Source organism: Taudactylus pleione, unplaced genomic scaffold (assembly GCF_031769625.1).
Source record: "Taudactylus pleione unplaced genomic scaffold, aTauple2 ptg000041l, whole genome shotgun sequence".
Classification (NCBI taxonomy): Eukaryota; Metazoa; Chordata; class Amphibia; order Anura; family Myobatrachidae; genus Taudactylus; species Taudactylus pleione.
The window spans coordinates 24,413,414-24,432,005 of record NW_028284443.1 but is presented as its reverse complement, the minus strand read 5'-3'; the positions used below and the strand labels follow the sequence as shown (position 1 = coordinate 24,432,005).

General features: G+C 45.2%; 1 protein-coding gene across 1 annotated transcript in view; it reads right to left on the bottom strand.

The window, feature by feature from the left end:
• Positions 1–18,592, bottom strand: part of DOCK4 (dedicator of cytokinesis 4) — a 422,657-nt gene that overhangs the window by 214,544 nt on the left and 189,521 nt on the right. Inside the window, exons 11-12 of the mRNA XM_088457720.1 lie at positions 13,004–13,136; positions 12,527–12,615 (exon numbers count right to left, since the gene is read on the bottom strand). Coding sequence (XP_088313846.1) covers positions 12,527–12,615; positions 13,004–13,136 — 222 coding nt within the window. The remainder of the gene's footprint in view (positions 1–12,526; positions 12,616–13,003; positions 13,137–18,592) is intronic.

Here is an 18,592-nt window from a genome sequence, read left to right as displayed (position 1 = left end):
TTCGACAATCCAGGAGTGCCCCCAGATGTCCCACCCGCTGTGTCGGAGATAGAAAGGACTTTTTCCAATTGATGAGCTAGCCGTGTGCTTGCAGGCAGTCCACGGTCACCTGGAGATGGCGTTGTAACACAACCGGTTAATGTGCCAAGTTTAAGAGCTCTGTTAGGTATGGCAAGACTCTGACTCCCTGGTGTCTGAGGTGGGCTGCCATAACTGCCATTATTTTGGTTAAGACCCTAGTGGCTGTTGACAGACCAAAAGTCAGTAAAGTTGCTGCAGGATAGCAAACCGTAGGAACCGTTGATGGGTTGGAGTAATAGGCACATGCAGGTATGCATCCTGAATGTCCAGAGAAACCATGAAATCCCCAGGCTCCAATGCCAGGACAATTGATCTCAGAGTTCCATGCGGAACTTGGGCACTCAGATAAATTTGTTGAGGGATTTGAGATTCAGAATAGGCTGATGAGACCCATTCGGCTTCTGAATCAAAAAGAGAGTGGAATAAAAATCAGTTCTTCGCTGAGCCGAAGGAACCAGTATTATCACACCTTATCGCAGCAGGGAGTGAATGGCTTCCTGGCGGGCCAGGGCCTTGATGGGGTCTGATGGGGGACCTGTACCAAAAAATTGCTGGGGAGGATGCCTCAGGAAGGCAAGGGCATACCCTTGAGAGACCACTTCTCGGATCCAGGCATCTGTTGTTGTTTGACACCACCAGTCAGAAAATTGAAGAAGTCAGCCTCCCACCCTGGGATCCCCCAGGAGGAGGCCTGCCCCATCAGGCAGAGGGTTTGTCGTCAGACTTGGAAGCTGGATGTCTGGCCGAGCAAGACTGCTTGGATCGTGGCTTGGTGGTCTTGCGAGAACTAGACTGCCTGGAAAAGGACTGCCTTCTTGCCATACCCTGGGGGCGAAAGGACCAAGAAGAGGACGGTCTAGGCTTAGGGGCAGCTGCTGATGGCAGAAAGGCAGATTTTGAGGCTGCCATGGTAGCCAGGATTTTGTCCAACGAGAGCGCCAAACAGCCTGTCTCCAGAGAAGGGTAAGGTTTCGAGTGCCTTCTTGGATCCCGTGTCCGCTATCCAGGATTGTAGTTAAAATGACCCGGTGGATGACTACCGAGGTCGCAGATGCCTTAGAGGCAAGGAGTCCAGTACCCACGCAGCTTTTCCCAAATATGAGGCAGATTCCTGAATATGGGAGATGTAGGCCAATTTTTCCCTGGTAGCGTCTGATTGCAGGCTCTCTTCCAGTGCCTCTGTCCATCCCAGGCCACAGCCATAGCCGGCCTAGTAATAGCGCCAGAAAGCAAGTAGACTGACTTGAGACAAGTTTCCAGTTTTCTATCCGTGGCATCCTTAAGGGAGGATGTAGACGGTAAAGGCTGTGTAGAGCTTCTGACTAAGCGTGTCACATGCAAATCAACAGTAGGAGTGACCTCCCACTTAGTACACTCACTAGTAGGGAGAGGGTAAAAAGACGCTAGTCTTTTTGGGACCTGGATCCGTTTGCCAGGAGTACCCCATGATTCCCCCATAAGCTCAGTGAGCTTGTTTCATTGAGGGAATTCAGCCTTAACCACCTTTTGACATTTAAACATCAGGGTTTTAGGCTTAGGGGCCGGTTCATGATCCTCTATATTCAGAATCGATATAACCGCCCTCACTAAAGAAGGGACATCCACTGTTGAATGACGGTCCTTATCGTCCGAGTGTGACCTGGAGAGAGAACCTTGTGCATCATTTGCCTCCTCAGATAATGTGTCAGAATCCAAAAGCTGGGTGGACTAAGAGGATGATACAGTCCGCATATGTGCCTTGGCGTCTAACGGTCTGTCCGCCTGTAACATTTGCCGATAGGCGGCAGACATTTGAGTCATATTCTGAGGTGAGTAGGCAGAAACATCCATTCAAGGAGGTTGCATAGGGGGTACCAACATAGTAGGCTGTAATAGCATGGGGGCTGATAAGCAGTCCACTAGCTGCGTCATAACCTGGGATAAGTAGGGCGCCCAAAGTGGCTCCTGGACAGGGGCTGGTACGGTGGGGGCTGGAGAGGTGGTACATAACAAATAGCACACAGACCATCCTGCACTGAATCCTGAGGGTACAAGCCCGCTGATCAGAATCTTTTTATCCCTGCCTTTAGACATAGTATAACTAGCCAGCAGCACACAATCAGTGTAAAGCTAGTATTGCAATGTGACACCCTTCACAAATACAAGTAAATGTGAAGTAATACACACCTGGTAGTTGAGGGTTTAGAAAGAGCAGCAGAGATAGATATAACTGACAGTCAGAAAGTTTAAGACAGTATATCACAACATAAAAATATATAGATGCCAGCGCTGTATAAATCGCTCAAAATATGATGGACGGTTGTAAAAGTAATCATATATAAATGTATTCATTTAATGGTGCACATTAAAAAATAAATAAATAAAAATAATAATAGGATAACATTAGCAGCAAAAAGATTTACCAGTCAGTGGTCATACAGTAGGTTCTCAAAATTTCCTTTAGCATCCACTGTGCTGTGTCAAAGGTAAATGAGATGTGATCCACATAAGGTCTTTAACGCTAAAGCTGCTTAATGGTAGCACTGGCCCTGGGCAGCAAAACACATGGACAGATAGAGACAGCCAGAAATCCAGGTAGTCTATAAATACTGATAGGTTTTGAATTTCTCCATATCCTCAACAGTCATTTAAACAATAACCATGAGTGTTTATTCTTTGGAGCATCTTTTCGGCCTGACAATAGAACTCCAGCTTCTGCCTCTCTCCATGCACACTATGGGAGAGACATCATAATGTCTCTCCCATAGTTCCGAGGAGCAGCCGGGCGGACAGGACGGCGGCGGATGCAGGAACGGGGATTAAGGTAAGTGTTTTTTTTGTACAAGCGGCACAACAGGGACACTATATGGGGGCCCTACTACAGGGGTATTATATGGGGGCCCTACTACAGGGGCATTATATGTAGGCACTACTACAGGGGCATAACTATGGGGGCACTACTACAGGGGCCTAACTACAGGGGCACTACTACATGGGCATTATATGGGGGCACTGCTACATGGGCATTATATGGGGGCACTACTACAAGGGCATTATATCGGGGCACTACTACAGGGGCATTATATGGGGGCACTACTACAGGGGCATTATATGGGGGCACTACTACAGGGGCTTACTACGGGGGCACTACTATATGATTTCCTTCAATTCAAATCAAGGGGGTAACATCGGTGTATCTAAAAATATTTTGAGGTAAAAGGTAAAAAAAAGTTCCCTGACCCCTGATCTAGATGGTGAGGAAAGAATGCCGGATATCACAGTAATCACACAGGATAACGTCATTTCTCTTATTAGACATCTTTCAATTAGGAAACAAGGGAAGAGTACACTTTTATTCCTATTTTTATTTCATACAGGAAAGTTGTGTAATAATAATAATAATGATAATAATATTAATCTTTATTTATATCAGGATTACGGTACTTACCGATAAATCCCTTTCTCCGATTCCACAGGGGACACTGGAGTCTCAGTACAGTGGGGTATAGAAGTGGGTTAACCGGGAGCTGGCACCTTTAAAAATTTGAATGCTAGCTAGCTCCTCCCCCTCTATACCCCCTACAGGGGATATAGATAAACTGTGCCCGAGGGGAGCTGGAACATAAGGAGAAAGGAGATAGAAAAGCCACAGCATTCACGTACAATGAAGTAAATAGTGTTATAAAAGAAACAACAACATTCCAAGCAGACCCTGGATAAAAAACAACCGTCTGAACCTGGAAAACAATAACTTATGCAGTTGGAACAGCGCAGCGTGGGCGTCCAGTGTCCCCTGTGGAATCGGAGAAAGGGATTAATTGGTAAGTACCAAAATCCTGATTTCTCCTTCATCCACTAGGGGACACTGGAGTCTCAGCACAGTGGGGACATCCCAGAGCTCTCATCCCGGGCAGGAGAGCGCTGAGAACCCTGCAAAACTGCATGGCTAAACTCTGAAGCAGAGGCCGCAAATGTATCAAAACGATAGAACTTTATAAAAGTATGCCTGCCTGACCAAGTGGCCGCTCAACAAAGATGGTTTAAGGAGACCCCACGAGCAGCCGCCCATGAATGACCTACCGAACGCGTAGAATGCACAGTAATGGAAACAGGTGGCTGTCTTGAAGCCGCCATATAAGCCTGTTAGATAGTCAGATGAATCCATCTAGAAATGGTGTGCTTTGAAGCCGCCAACCTGGTCGCGCCAGATCAAACCAAACAAAAAGTGCATCCGACTTTCGGAGAGAAGCAGTTCTGTCGACATAAATCCAGACTGCTCTAACAACATATAAGGATTTAGAGACTGGAGACTCATCATCCTTAAACACTGGGACCACGATTGGTTGGTTTATATGAAAAGCAGATACAACCTTAGGAAGGAAAGACTTCTGCGTATGCAGCTCCGCCCTATCCTCGTGGAAAATTAGATAAGGCGGACGACAGGATAGAGCACCCAGCTCAGACACGCGCCTCGCTGAAGCGAGCGCTAAAAGAAAAACAACTTTCCAGGTTAAATACTTTATCTCCACTCTCTGTAACGGCTCAAAGATGTTAGATTGGAGAAAAGACATGACCAAATCAAAGTCCCATGGTGCCGTTTGAAGGCACAAAAGGAGGCTGAATTCTGACTACTCCCTGTAGAAAGGTCTGGATATCCGGCAATAAGGCTAATTTTCTCTGAAAGAAAATGGACAGCGCGGATACCTGCACCTTTAAGGAACCAAGACGAAGGCCTGCTGTTAAACCAGCCTGTAGGAAAAGAAAGAGGTGTGATACCTTAAATTCTGATGGAGGTGAACTGCGGTGCTCACACCAAGCTACGTACGTCTTCCATATCCGGTAGTAATGTTTAGACGTGACCTCCTTCCGAGCCCCAATCATGGTAGGAATCACACTGGACGGGATACCCTTTTTCCTGAGGAAGGCCCTTTCAATAGCCACGCCGTCAAACAAAGCCGCTTTAAGTCCTGTATAATAAAAATGAGCACTAGTTGAGGGTAATATATAACTATATATATGTGGCACCTGTAAAAAAGATATGTTAGAATAATGTTTATAGCCCCTTTATAGAGATTTGGTATTGGTGGGTTCCTTTTAGCAGTTACTGTGCGTTGCGATGGAAATGAAACTAACTCTCCCTACCTTACCCTTTATAGTGGATCCAATTCCTCCGTCCTCTGTCCTCTCTCCAGAGAGTCGGTCCGGGTTGTGATCAGGGAGCTGTTCGTTTGAGCCGGGCCCTGGCTCTTTGCTCCACGTGGACCGCCGGCGTCTGGCTATGAGCGGCTGCTGCTGATGACGTCAGCGGGTTGGTGGTGGGTGGGCAGAGAGAGTGAGCGGCCGTGGTGTACAGTATGCAGGGGGTTACCACCAATTGTTTCCATCGTGTTTCGTGCGCGTGCACATTTTGTCAAGGATGGCATTGTTGTCAACATGGTGTCTTTAAATACACAATAAGCTTTATTGATTTTTTCAAAAAAACATGACTTCCTCCCGGAAGTGTGTTTAAGAAAGGAGGTATCCATGTACTTTGCCTCCATTTTGGAATCTATGTTTTGCTCCTAAAGCAAGTTTCTTAAATTAAACTGAGATATCATTATAAATCTATTTTTTAGGTGCCACATATTGAGTAAAAAATTAATTTATTAAAAATGATGACATGTATAAAGATATTAATTAAAATAGTTAAAGAATAAAAACAGTTTTTATAAAAAGGCATTCAGTTCTAGATCTATATTCAATCCATGGGGTTGTAGGGTTTGTAATTCATAAATCTACTTAGTTTCTGTTCTTCGAATTTTTACAATGTTTCCGCCTCTCCAATTACGGGCAATTTTCTGGATAACGATGAACTTTAAACCTTCTGGATTTTTATTGTGTACTTCCAGGAAATGGTTCGAGAGGCTGTGTGTTTTTAAGCCTCTTTTTATGTTGTACAGATGTTCTGCCAACCTGATCTTCATCTTCCTTTTGGTTTGGCCCACGTACTGCAGTCCACAAGGACATTCTAATAAGTATATGACTTCTTCACTTTCACAGTTTGTGGATTCTTTCGTCATACAAGTTTGTCCCGTGCTTTTGGATGTAAATTTTTGTAACGGCTTTGTGGTCGACATTTTCTGATTTTTACATGCTGCACAATTAGGGCAATAGTGATGTCCTTTTTTTCTTGAAATTTGACGTTTCTCTTCCAACGGGATAAAACTCCAGACAAGTCCTTGTTTTATGTTCTTTGCTTTTTTATAAATAATTAGTGGATTTTTCGAAATGGATGGTTGTAGATCTTCATCTAATTTCAGAATGTGCCAACGTATTCGTACCATATTCTCAATCACAGTGGTGTTGCTATTAAATTGGGTTATGAATAACAAGGTTTTTATTATTTTTTTCTTTGTACGTAATTAACTCTTTTCTTTCCAGCTGTTTCATTTTTTCTAACTGCGATTCCAGGTCTCTTTCTTTATATCCCTTATTAATGAAGTTTTCTTTTAGATTTCACTTTGCGTCTTATAAACATCTTCTTCTGTATAATTGCGTTTAATTCTTCTAAATTGTCCTGCCGGTATATTCCTAATCCAGTTTCTATGATGATTGCTGGATACTGGTAAAGCATTATTTCCATTGACTTCTTTAATATGGGTTCCAGACTGCGGTTTATTGTTTTTGATGTAGATTTCTAGATCTAGGAATGTGATGTTTTCTTTGCTTGTTATTGTCATAAATGCTAAATTGATATTATTTTTGTTTATATATTCTTTGAATTCTTTCAAATCCTTTTCTGGGGCATCCCATACAAAAAAGTTGTCATTGATCTATCTTCTCCAACAGACAATGTTTCCCTTAAATTTGTTATTTTCCCAGATTAAATAATTTTCCCATTTTGATACGAATAAATTCGCATAACTGGGTGCGAAGGGTGTTCCCATTGCTGTTCCCCTTTTTTGGAGGAAGAATCTTCCATCGTACCAAAAATAATTATGTTTAAGTATAAATTCAATATTCTCCATAATGAAATTGATTTGATGATTTTTTATGTCCGACATTGTTGATAGGAAGTGTCTTGTACTTTCACAGCCGATTTCAGTCCTGATAAATAAACGGACCCTGACGAAGGAGGTCTTCTTGTAGAGGAAGCGGCCACGGCTCGTCTATCAACAGACTCTGTATGTGGGAGTACCACGCTCATCTGGGCCAATATGGAGCTACTAGTATCACCTTGACTTTTGCTTGCTTGATTCTTTGAAGCAATCGAGGGAGGAGCGGAAAAGGAGGGAACAGGTATACGTAGTGAAATGGCCACGGTGTTGTCAGTGCATGCACTGCGACTGCCTGCAGGTCCCTCGTTCGGGAGCAATAAACTGGCAATTGGTTCAACCTCAATGCCATGAGATTGGCCTGTGGAGATAGGCATCTTTTATGTCTAAGGACACAAGAAACTCGTCCTTCTCGAGTCCTGCTATAAGAGACTGGAGGAACTCTATCTTGAACTTGAAGGCTCATAGATAGGGGTTTAGATCCCTGAGGTTGAGAATGGGTCTCATTGATCCATATGGCTTGGGCACCACAAACAAGCTGGAATAAAAACCCTGACCTCTCTTATGGGTCGGAACATTCACTACCACCTGAGACAATAGCAGTTTTTGTATTGCTTCCTGAATTACCACCCGCTTTTCTTTTGCCAGTGGTAAACCGATCGTAAAAAAACGAGAAGGTGGTTGGATTTTTAACTCCAACTTCAGTACCTGAGTAATGATATCACGGACCCAGGCATCCGGACAAGATCTGATCCACACTACTTTGAAGTCCAGAAGACGAGCTCTCACCCTGGGATCCCCCAAGTGAGAAGGGAGAGCGTCATGCAGTGGGCTTCGCTGCAGCATTGTCCTGCTGGGACGAGGAAGCAGAAGCTCTACCACGGCCTCTGGTACCTCAGGAGAAAGCTGGAGCTCCTCTGGAACAACCTCTAAACTTTCCTGGGACACGAAAGAACCGAAAGGACGGTCCAGCAGCAGGTTTTCTAGGAGGAGGAGCAGTGGATGGTAGTAGGTGGTAAATCCACTTATCTAACTCCGTTCCAAATAGAACGTCCCCAGAAAAAAGGAAGAGCCTCTACTGCTCTTTTAGATTCCGCATCTGCTTGCCATTGTCGCAGCCAAAGAGCTCTTCTAGCTGAGATAGCTAAAGCCGAGGATCTAGCAGAAAGACTACATATGTCCTTAGAAGCTTCCCCAAGGAAAGAGGCTGATTCAGCAATCTGGGCCTGATTCAGACCCGCTCGCAAGCGTTTCGATGGTGGCCCAGTGTGCATGCGCACGATGGAGCCGGCTCCATCGTGCGCATGCGTGAGACCCGGATAGCGATGGGCAAGCCGTCGCTCCGAGTCTTGTACCAAAGGGGGCGTGCTGTCAAAGTTGAGTGACAGCATGCCCCCTTTGGTGGGCGGGCCGGGGGTGTGGCTGAGCAGACAGAGGAGTTCCCATGGGAACACCTACCGTCTGGGGCCGGCCCCACTGACATTACAAGTGATGTCAGTGGGAGTGCTTTCGGCTCTTGTAGAGCCGAAAGCACTCTAGGGCTTGCAGCAACGAGACCCTACCACAAGGGTCTCGTCGCAAGCCCGATGGTCGCGATGGTCTTGACCATCGCGACCATCTTCCTGGCCACTCGCTATAGCTGTGAGTGGTCACCCACAGCTATGCAAGCGGCCAGGAGGCCGCTTTAAAAAAACAGAGGGCCGGCCCTGATTCAGAGTGAGCGCTCTGTCAGAGCGTCCGGCTCTGAATCAAGCCCTCTGTTCGGCCAGCTGAATAAGATCCTCAGTTTGTACTCCAGTCTTAAGACCCTCTGAAAGCTGCATAGCCTAAGCTTCTACAGCCTTGTTTACCCAACAGCTAACTAGCGCTGGATGAAGGGATACCCCTGCAACTGTATATATAGATTTTAACGTGTTTTCCAACTTCCTGTCAGAGGATTCTTTAAGGGAAACTGCCCCTGGTACTGGGAGTACTGTCTTTTTAGAAAGACGGGGCACTGAGGGAATCCACTGCTGGAGGAGTCACACATAATTCCCTGCATTCTGTGGGAAAGGGGTACTAAGATAAAAGTTTCTTTGATATTTGAAACTTAACTGGGTGTTTCCACGTTGAGGTTAGGATCTCACCCAATTCCTCCGACACTAGCAAAGTGGCAGCTTGTCTTTGTCTTTTACTAAAGATAGACAGTCTAGCAGCCACCACTAAGTCCTCCACATGTAAAACTTGGCGTACTGCAGTAATTAATGCTTCTACGCCCTGAGTTGCAGGTTCTGACTCTTCAAGAATTTGAATCTCCTCTGGTTCTTGAACCTCGCCTTCCTTTGGATCCTGCATTTCTTCCTCCTCTGATTCATCCCACCTCAAGGGATTCTGAATTAGTCTCTTATTAGGGACATTAGAAGACGAGGTTGCAAGAGGGGCCTGGGACATCACCTCTGTGAGCCCCTCAACCGACCTGGCTAATGAACGAGCCCAATCTGGTTCTGATACGGAAGACATCTGTCTGATCACCTCCCTCTCTCTGCGAGCTGCTTCCAGCTCTGCAGACAGATTAGACATAACTGATGTTAATTGATCAGACCATATCGGCTGAATTGGCGAGACAGCAGTCTGAGACTGAGAAAAACCCTTGTCACACAACAGGGAAGTATTAGACTGCCCCCTGTGTGAATATCTCTGCACAATTCTTGCAGGAGAATGATTTTTGTGCAGCCTTAGAGCCCTTGGTAGACACACACACACACACACACACACACACACGTGAAAGGACAGTGAGATCAACACAGAAACTGTAAAGAAATCGAAAGGGGCATAGAGGGAGATATGCTATGACCCTAGCAGCGCTGATTGAATAGTGCTGTTATAGTAATAAGTGCTGTGAAAACAGCTGTACTGGCCTGACTTCTGTGTCACAGAGCTGAGGATCAGACAGTCTCAGCGTGCAGCAGTAGCTAAAATGGCCGCCAGCCTCCTTGTGGAAGCACTGGGGCTGCTGGGAGGCAGGAGCAGAATTATACATTAGTCTCCGATATGGCGCCCGTTCTCAGTGCCAGCGGACCGCTATTTTTGTATGCCCACCTAACGTCCGGGCTCCCCTGCTATTCAGAGTCCCAGGACACACTAACCTGGATATCTTATGCTGCCGGTGGGGGGCTCTGCTGTGTGAGACTGCGACGTGCGCCGCATGCAGCGCGTCTTGGAACTCCCCAGAGACTGAGGTCTCTGTAGCAGGAGACCCCAGTGCACACCGCAAGCAGCTGCGGTGAGGTCTCCCCGGCAGCTCCAACGTAGCAGACAGGCAGGGGCAGTGAGCTGCCTGTCTGTGTCCTCAATGTTTGCTGAAAGAAGAAGTATTCTTAGAGAGCCCTAAGGAGTATAGGTCCAGCTCCCAGGGCAAAAATTTTAGACTGACAATTTTAGACTGACCTGTAAGGAAGTATAGAGGGGGAGGAGCTAGCTACCATTCAAATTTTTAAAGGTGCAAGCTCTCGGTTAACCCACTTCTATACCCCACTGTACTGAGACTCCAGTGTCCCCTAGTGGATGAAGGAGAAATAGTGCTTTACTCCAAAATGACTTCGCATTTTACATTTGCAGGAAAGTCGCATTCAGCCAATAATCTAGAACAAATGGGCAAAGGCCCTAGGCACCAATAGATGCAAATTGGTGGTACAATATGGTTTAAGGTGGTTGAATTGAGGGCGATTGTGGAGCCCATGATGGCCGCGTTGTGAGCATGTGACCATCCTCGGCCCTCTCCAGAAGCTTAGTAGGTCATACAGCAGAAGTATGTCAACAGGGCTAGCAAAATAAAATCTCATTGGTAGAAGATGCCCATCCTACCTTATGTAAAAGCAATTAGTTCATTTCAATGCTCTACTGTTTTTAATAAGTCCCCTAAAAACTAAATACATTTTATTCTGAGATATATTGCACCAATAAATCAAGTAAAACCAATAGGCCAGGGAAGTAAATTGTGGAACTGTTACAAAGGAGCCCACAATGACAAGAACAGGAGAAAATGTGACACCACATTTTAAATGTCATCGCACTCAACATTTAAAGGTATCCAATACCCACACTTTCGGTCAGGGTGCGGGTGGGTCGGATCAATGGAGGACACTTGCAATGAATACAAGAAAATTGAGCATGCAGTGATCAAAACACAAAGTCACATCACAAACGCTTTCGAGTATGATGTAATTGTAACCATTTTAATACTTCTTACATGCTTTTAATAGCGACAAATGTACAATATTAATATTCTAAAACCTGAAAGCTTAGCTAGTAAACATACATGCTGTGAACTTGACCTTGTTTTGCGCTACAGTAAACTCGCAAATAAAGAAAAATCAGAGAGTTTATGAATTCAGTAATTAAGGTACAATTTAATTTGAAATAATGAAACCTAAATATCAACAGTTTGCTAGTGGCATTACAACCCTGCCCACCCACTGGTGTACGTAGGCCTCATTTGTGGCACTACAGCCCACTGCCAGCAACTAGTGACACCTTAGAAGTATTGTATACCCCCAAGTACAATTCATCTATATGGAGCACTTCCCACCCCCACTCCCAGTGCAATAGATCCCCACAACAGTGGTATTACCACTCCGTCCCCCCTCCCCTCCTTCGGCACTCCACTAGCAGAGATAAGTCTAATAGTGTCCAGGTGGAAAATTAAGTTCCTATTTTGCAGTTTTGTTATTTGTGAATGCGATCCAGCATGGCATTCTGTGAAGCACAATCAGTGCTGAGGAGGGGGTTGGGGTGGGTACAAGAAGAAGGAAATCCATTGTGCACCGTACTAGTTAAGTGTCACAGTGTTGATTTTCATCACCTTTATTTATGAACAAAAAATTATAACCAGTTTATTTTCGCAAATAAAAGTGCTTCATATATTTGGCATACATTTAAATAACTCTATAGTGATTGTTAAGTGTTTATATACAAGTTTGTAAAATATTGAGAAAAATCACTTGTAGCTCCCAGCTGTAAGTTCAAAAACCTATTTCCCATCAATACAACACCTCATGTCCCACAACATTAAACCCATTTCTCTGCCTTTCCTTTTAGAGAAAATGACAGGTCTTTATTGGCCATATTTCACTATTTAAACAGCTCTAAATACAGTACCATTCATTGGGAGAGGTGTACCAGAGGTACTGCTCTATATCTCACATTTTTACATTAATAATGACTTCATTCTAGTTTTCACCTAGTCTCCTTTTGTTACGCGTGTTAACTTACCGCAGATTGCTAATTGAATAGCATAAAGTTGTGCCTGTGAATTTTACCTGCCTTAAAAAGTTGCATGACCTAGTTTGTGGCTACTTGAATCTGTCCCATAATATTGTTACCCAATATTTCTAAAAATATTAGTCATTTATTTAAAATCATAACTTTTGTAAATGGGGAATGTTAACACTTGCCTGTATTGGAGCCTGTCAGATTATATCGAGCATTCATTTTCTTGATGATATTTTCATGGATTTGATACCAGTCACTTTCAGTGTTGCACCTAGACAAATAAAATAGACTTCCAAGCATCAACACAGCAAAATCACATCAATGAACTCTGTCTGTTATTTGCGGACTCCAGCACAATTGTGGCGATATAAGGGGTTGATGCATCAAGCAGTGTAAACAGCTTCTACCTATCATTTTATAGAATGAACTTGATAAATGTTACTGCAAAGCAGATTGGTTGCTATTTGCAACTTCTCCACTCTTTACACAGCTTGATACATCTCCACTGTAGTCCCTAGATTTAAAGCAGGTTGGTTTTGACGTAAAACAAATTGCCACAGGTGTCCACAAATCAAAGGCTATTACATTTGGGTCTCCATCTCTGTTTCATTGTGTCTAACAGTTTTTTTTATATTTCAAAAGTAAATAAGATTTCTTACATATATACTTTTAATATGAGGTCATCCTTTGACTCTCCAGTTAGGAGATCAGCAATGCTGAGAGCTGCACAACCAAAAGGTCGTCGATATTGCACATTTGAAGAATTCTTTTTTTCACCAGCTCCCATTCGACCTTAAACAGAAAGAAGAATATGAAACGTATTTTTTTATTTTCTAACAAAGTTAATTATGTATGCAAGTCAGATCATTTAAAAAAATCAAAAACAAAAAAACAAAACCTTTTAAAGCTTTAAGAAAATATACAAAATGAACAGCAACAGCCATGGAGAGTGTAAAGGAAAACATGTCAAAGAGCTCTGGCATATCATCATTTGGCAGGCCCAAACTGTCATAAGATGTACAATTAGGAGCCAAGCTCATCACAACCTCTCCAACACAAGGAGGAAGTCTTACCAAACATCCTAGTTGGCCTCAAGCACCACATGCAATACATTTTGTAGGAACTTCCCTTCATATGGGTGGAGATTGAGGGCTTTATCACTTTGGGAGTAAATTTACTAAAGGTCGTTTTGCCATCTGATTTGCAAACAGACCATTTATTAAAAGCAAAATCGACAGCAAAATAACCAAAAACCTGACTTTAGACCACTTAATCAACTATTGACATTTTTGCATAGAACACTACAGAATCCACAGATTTACAAATGGTCGGTTTTAAAACTGGCCAAAACCCAACTGTACGACAACAGAAAATCCACCCAAACAATAGACCTATCTGAGGCAGGCGAGTTTGTGAAAAGCACTGTACAGATCACTATAATCCGTGCAGGCTTTGTAAGGTTGAAAAGCCTTGTAAGCGTTAAATTGTTGTTTTTTTTAAATGTGTGGGCTACAAAAACGTTGTATTTTGGAGTGAAAGACTGTGTTGCAGTCAATATCAGGTTGGAATTGCAGCAAATCATATGCTGTGAAAGATGCCTTTACTATCCAATATGAAAAGATGCATTGCTTAGGTTTGCTTAGGGTCTTTATAACATGGGGGTATATCAGACCAATTCAAGGTAAATTTCCGCTTGTTACATTAAACTCATAAAAAGTTTACAAACTTGGGGCCTGATTCATCAAGGATTGCTATTGCGATCGCAACAGCAATACACACACAATGCGAAGATATGCTAATGATTGCAATGCCATATGCAGCCTAATATAAGGAGCCCACTTTACCTTACACACATCCGTAATACTTAGTAAGAGTGCAAAACCATCGGTAACATCAAGTACCATCGCAGCCTCACGCACACTTGCACAAGGTCTGACCTTACTCAGAAATTGCTAACCTCATTGCAGCAGTGAAAACCCAAGCTGCATATGGCATGGCAGTGGCTAATTTATGCACGTCCCTGTAGCGATGTTCAAATGCTCTGGCATGCATGTATGCGTTTCGTCGACCAAAACCCTGTTACCCCCCCCAAACGGTGCTTCCTGTCAATCATTCGGTGATGGGTCTGTGTAGTCACTGCAGTGGAGTGCACTGCGATGCATGCACAGTACGCAACAATCGGATGATTGCATGCGGAATCGCAATAGCGATCCTTGCTGAATCAGGCCCTTGCTTACTTGGAAAACAATTACAAATATTCAGGGGTTAAGAAAGAGTGCTGCACATAAAAAGAATAATGTTTATTTAAATTGTATCAAACTACAGATGTAAAACATGCAGTAAACCGATTAGCTAAAAAATTATTATATGTAGCTGTTCGAAGCTATTCATATAAATGAGAGTTATGGTAAGAACTTACCTTTGTTAACTCTCTTTCTTCGATGTCCATAGGGTTCACAGGGAGACCTTGGGGTGTAGGTGATGGAACTGAGGGCCTGATTCAGACCCGTTCGCAAGCGCTGTGCGCTCGCAACCGGGTCGATGGTGGGCCAGGGCACATGCGCACGACGGAGCCGGCTCAGTCGTGCGTATGCAAGAGACCCGGACAGCAAAGGGCACTCCGTCGCTCCGGGACTCGCAACAAAGGGGGCGAGCTGTTGATGTTGAGTGACAGCTCGCCCCCTTTGGTGGGCGGGCCGGGGGAGTGGCTGCCCAAACTGAGGCGTTCCCATGTGAACGCCTCCGTTTGGGGGTGGCCCCACTGACATCACGAGTGATGTCAGTGGGAGAGATTTCGTCTCCGTTAGAGCCGAAATCTCTCTGGGGCTTGCAACAACGAGACCCTACCACAAGGGTCTCGTCACAAGCCCGATGGTCGCAATGGTCTTGACCATCGCGACCATCTTCCTGGCCGCTCGCTATAGCTGTGGGTGGTCACCCATAGCTATGCGAGCGGCCAGGAGGCCGTTCTAAAAGAAAAAAAGGACCGGCCCTGATTCAGAGCGAGCACTCTGTCAGAGCGACCGGCTCTGAATCAGGCCCTGAATCCGGGCACCACGTAGTTAAAGCTTTCAGCTCCCAGGATGCACTGGGTCCACTCTCCCTATACCCCGCCCAAGAGCCAGAGGCACCTCAGTTCGTAATAAGCCAAAAGGTCAGAGGAGGATAAGAGAGAAGGAGACTGGTACACTCAAGAATCATATTATCACACAGAAGGAGACGGAAAACCGGTGACCAGCAAAATAGCCCATATTAAGCAAGGTACGCCAAGGCGGGTGCCCTGTGGACCCTATGGATTTCGAAGAAAGAGTTAACAAAGGTAAGTTCTTACCATACCTCATTTTCTTCTTTAGGGTCCATAGGGAGACCATGGGGATGTCCCAAAGCAGTCCTTTTAAGGTTGGGGACGCTCCTGCGCTGAGAGGAGAATCCAGCACTCAAAGGAAGCATCTTGAGAGGCGAAGGTATCAAAGGTGTAGAAACTTAGAAAGGTCTGGACAGAAGACCACGTGGCCGCCTTACAAAGCTCAACAGTCGAGGCGCCACGTAGAGCTGCCCACGAGGGACCCACAGCCGAGTAGAATGAGTAATAACAGAAGCCAGAAAATGGAGGCCAGCCTGCGTGCAAGCCTATGTGATAGTCATACGAAGCCATCTAGCCAATGTTTGCTTATTGGCTGGTCATCCCTTCTTGTGAAATCCACAGAGCACAAATAAGGAGTCTGGTACAGTCCACATAAATCCTGAGGGTGCGGACCACATCCAAGGAGGTCTCACCTGCCGAGAGGTCTGGTGATTGAAAGGCCGGAACTATAATTTCCTCATTATTGTGGAAACTAGAAACAACTTTAGGAAGGAACTCGGTGCCCGATTCAGACCAGCTCACTAGGAAGCGCTCATACGCATTGCAATGCACGTGCGCAAACCAGTGTGAGTGATCGGGAAGCATACGCTCACCACGCATAGACTGCTCTGTACAATGAGTGACAGGAGAGGCCGTTTGTGGGTGGTGACAGGGGCAGACTACTAGAAACGGGGGAGTGGAGGTGCGAACGCAGGCGAAGCTTGAGCATCTTAACACCGTTTCAGAGGCATGCATAAATAACAGGCAGCGTCATAGTACACGTCACTTGGTATTTCACACTGAAGTGCTCGCAGTGCTTGCGGTATGGTATAGTCAACCACAAGCTCTGCATTCGTTTCCAGTGGTCCTCGATGTACCGATGGTTGCATACACATACTGGAGATGACGTGCACAAGTGGGTGTCTTAAGACAGACTGGTGAGCGTCTGCATACAAAGAGCGATCACACGCCAAGACATAGTGGGCATGCTAATGCCTTGCCATGCGATTGCCTGCCATGCTGGGAGTGTGCCGGATTTGCATACGCTGGGTGTGTGCAAAAGCATCTAGCGAGCGGGTCTGAATCGAGCCCCCAGGGCGAGAGCAAAGTACTGCCCTGTCCTGGTGGAAAATAAGAAATGGGGAGCGACAGGGGAGCGACCCTAAATCAGACACTCTTATGGCCGACGCTATAGCCAAAAGAAAAAAAAAAAAAGAAAAAGTCTTCACTGTTAACCCCTTGAGTTCCACAGAATCTAGGGATTGAAATGGAGGGCCCGAAGAACTACTGACAAATACCAAGAAGCCACTGGAGGGACAAAGGCCACGCCGTCAAAGATAGACGACCCTGGTCCGGGTAAAGGCAAGGACCCTGAGACAACAGGTCCAGTAGTTGAGGCAACAGGAACGGAGTGACGATGGAGAGACTCCAAAGATCTGAGTACCAATGACGTCTGGCCAAGCTGGAATCACCAGCAGAATAGTGCCTACGTCTTGTTCGAACTTCCTAAGAACTTGAAGAAAAAGGGGGACTGGAGGCAATAGGTACGCAAACTGGAAGATCCACTTCACTGGTGCATCTACAAAAGTTGCCTCAGCATATCATGTTCTGGATCCGTACACTGGCAGATTGTGATTGTGTCGGGAGGCCATGAGGTCCACCTCTGTGAGGCCCCATCTCATTACTAGGAGTTGAAACACCTCTTGGTGAATCGACCATTCCCCGGGATGCACGTAGTGACGGCTGAGAAAGTCTCCCAGAATGAACGCTGTGACCCTCGGCCCATGTCAGAATGCGTGACACTTCTGTCATTGCTGCTCGACTTCGAGTGCCTCCTTGATGAGTGATGTAAGCCATTTTTGTGGCATTGTCGAACTGAAACTGTACAGGTTTTCCGTGAAGTATGTGTTGGGCCAGGTTGAGGGACCTGTAGACAACTCAAAGTTCCAATATGTTGATTGGCAGGGTTGATTCGACCAATGTCCAGTGGTCCTAAAAGTAGTGTAGACAGGTCACTGCGCCCCAGCCCGGGAGACTGGCATCCATTGTTAGAATTACCCAGTCCGGAATCCAAAAGGGGTAACCCTTGATTAGATGAGATGTCTGTAGCCACCAAAATAGAGACAGATGCTCCTCTGGAGAGCACCACCGTGTGAGCTTTGATCCAATGGTGGTTTGCAAAGACCTGGAATGGACCTGAGCATATTTCACCATGTCGAAGGTGGACCCCATGGATCCCAGAACCTGCATTGCTGAGTGGATCGACACTCGGCGACTGTGGAGACATCTGTGCACTCGTTAGTTGAAGTGTGGAGATCTTGTCTGATGTCAGAAAGATTCTCTGATCCTGAGATTCCAGAAGGGTTCCCAGATGAATCATTCTCTGTGAGGGATTCAGGGAGGACTTTTTTCAGTTGATTAACCATCCGTGCTTCTCGAATGTGAGAAACAAAAGACATCTGATCCCTAGAAGCATCTGAGGGAAAAGAGTCAGCCCAGCTCTCTATAGCTTTAGCCACCCATGCAATAGCCATGGTTGGACGGACTACGGCCCCTGAAGAGAGTATATCGATTTCAGGCAAGCTTCTACTTTCCTATCCGTAGGATTCTTCAAGGAAGTAACTGTAGGAATATGCAACGTAGTGCTTTTAGATAAACGCGTAACATGTGAAACCACCGCAGGCGGTGTTTCCCATATTGCACAATGAGCGACAGGAAAAGCGAACATGAGGTCAGTATGAAACCTCTTGCCAGGTGATTGCTGCCAAGCTGCAGCCATGAGTTCAGTTATATGATCCGACAGAGGGAATTCTGCTGGAGCCACTTTCAATCGTTTAAATGGAGGGTGCTTGGATTTAGAGGCTAGCTTGTTATTTTCTATTAATAAGTACCAAGGTATTATTTT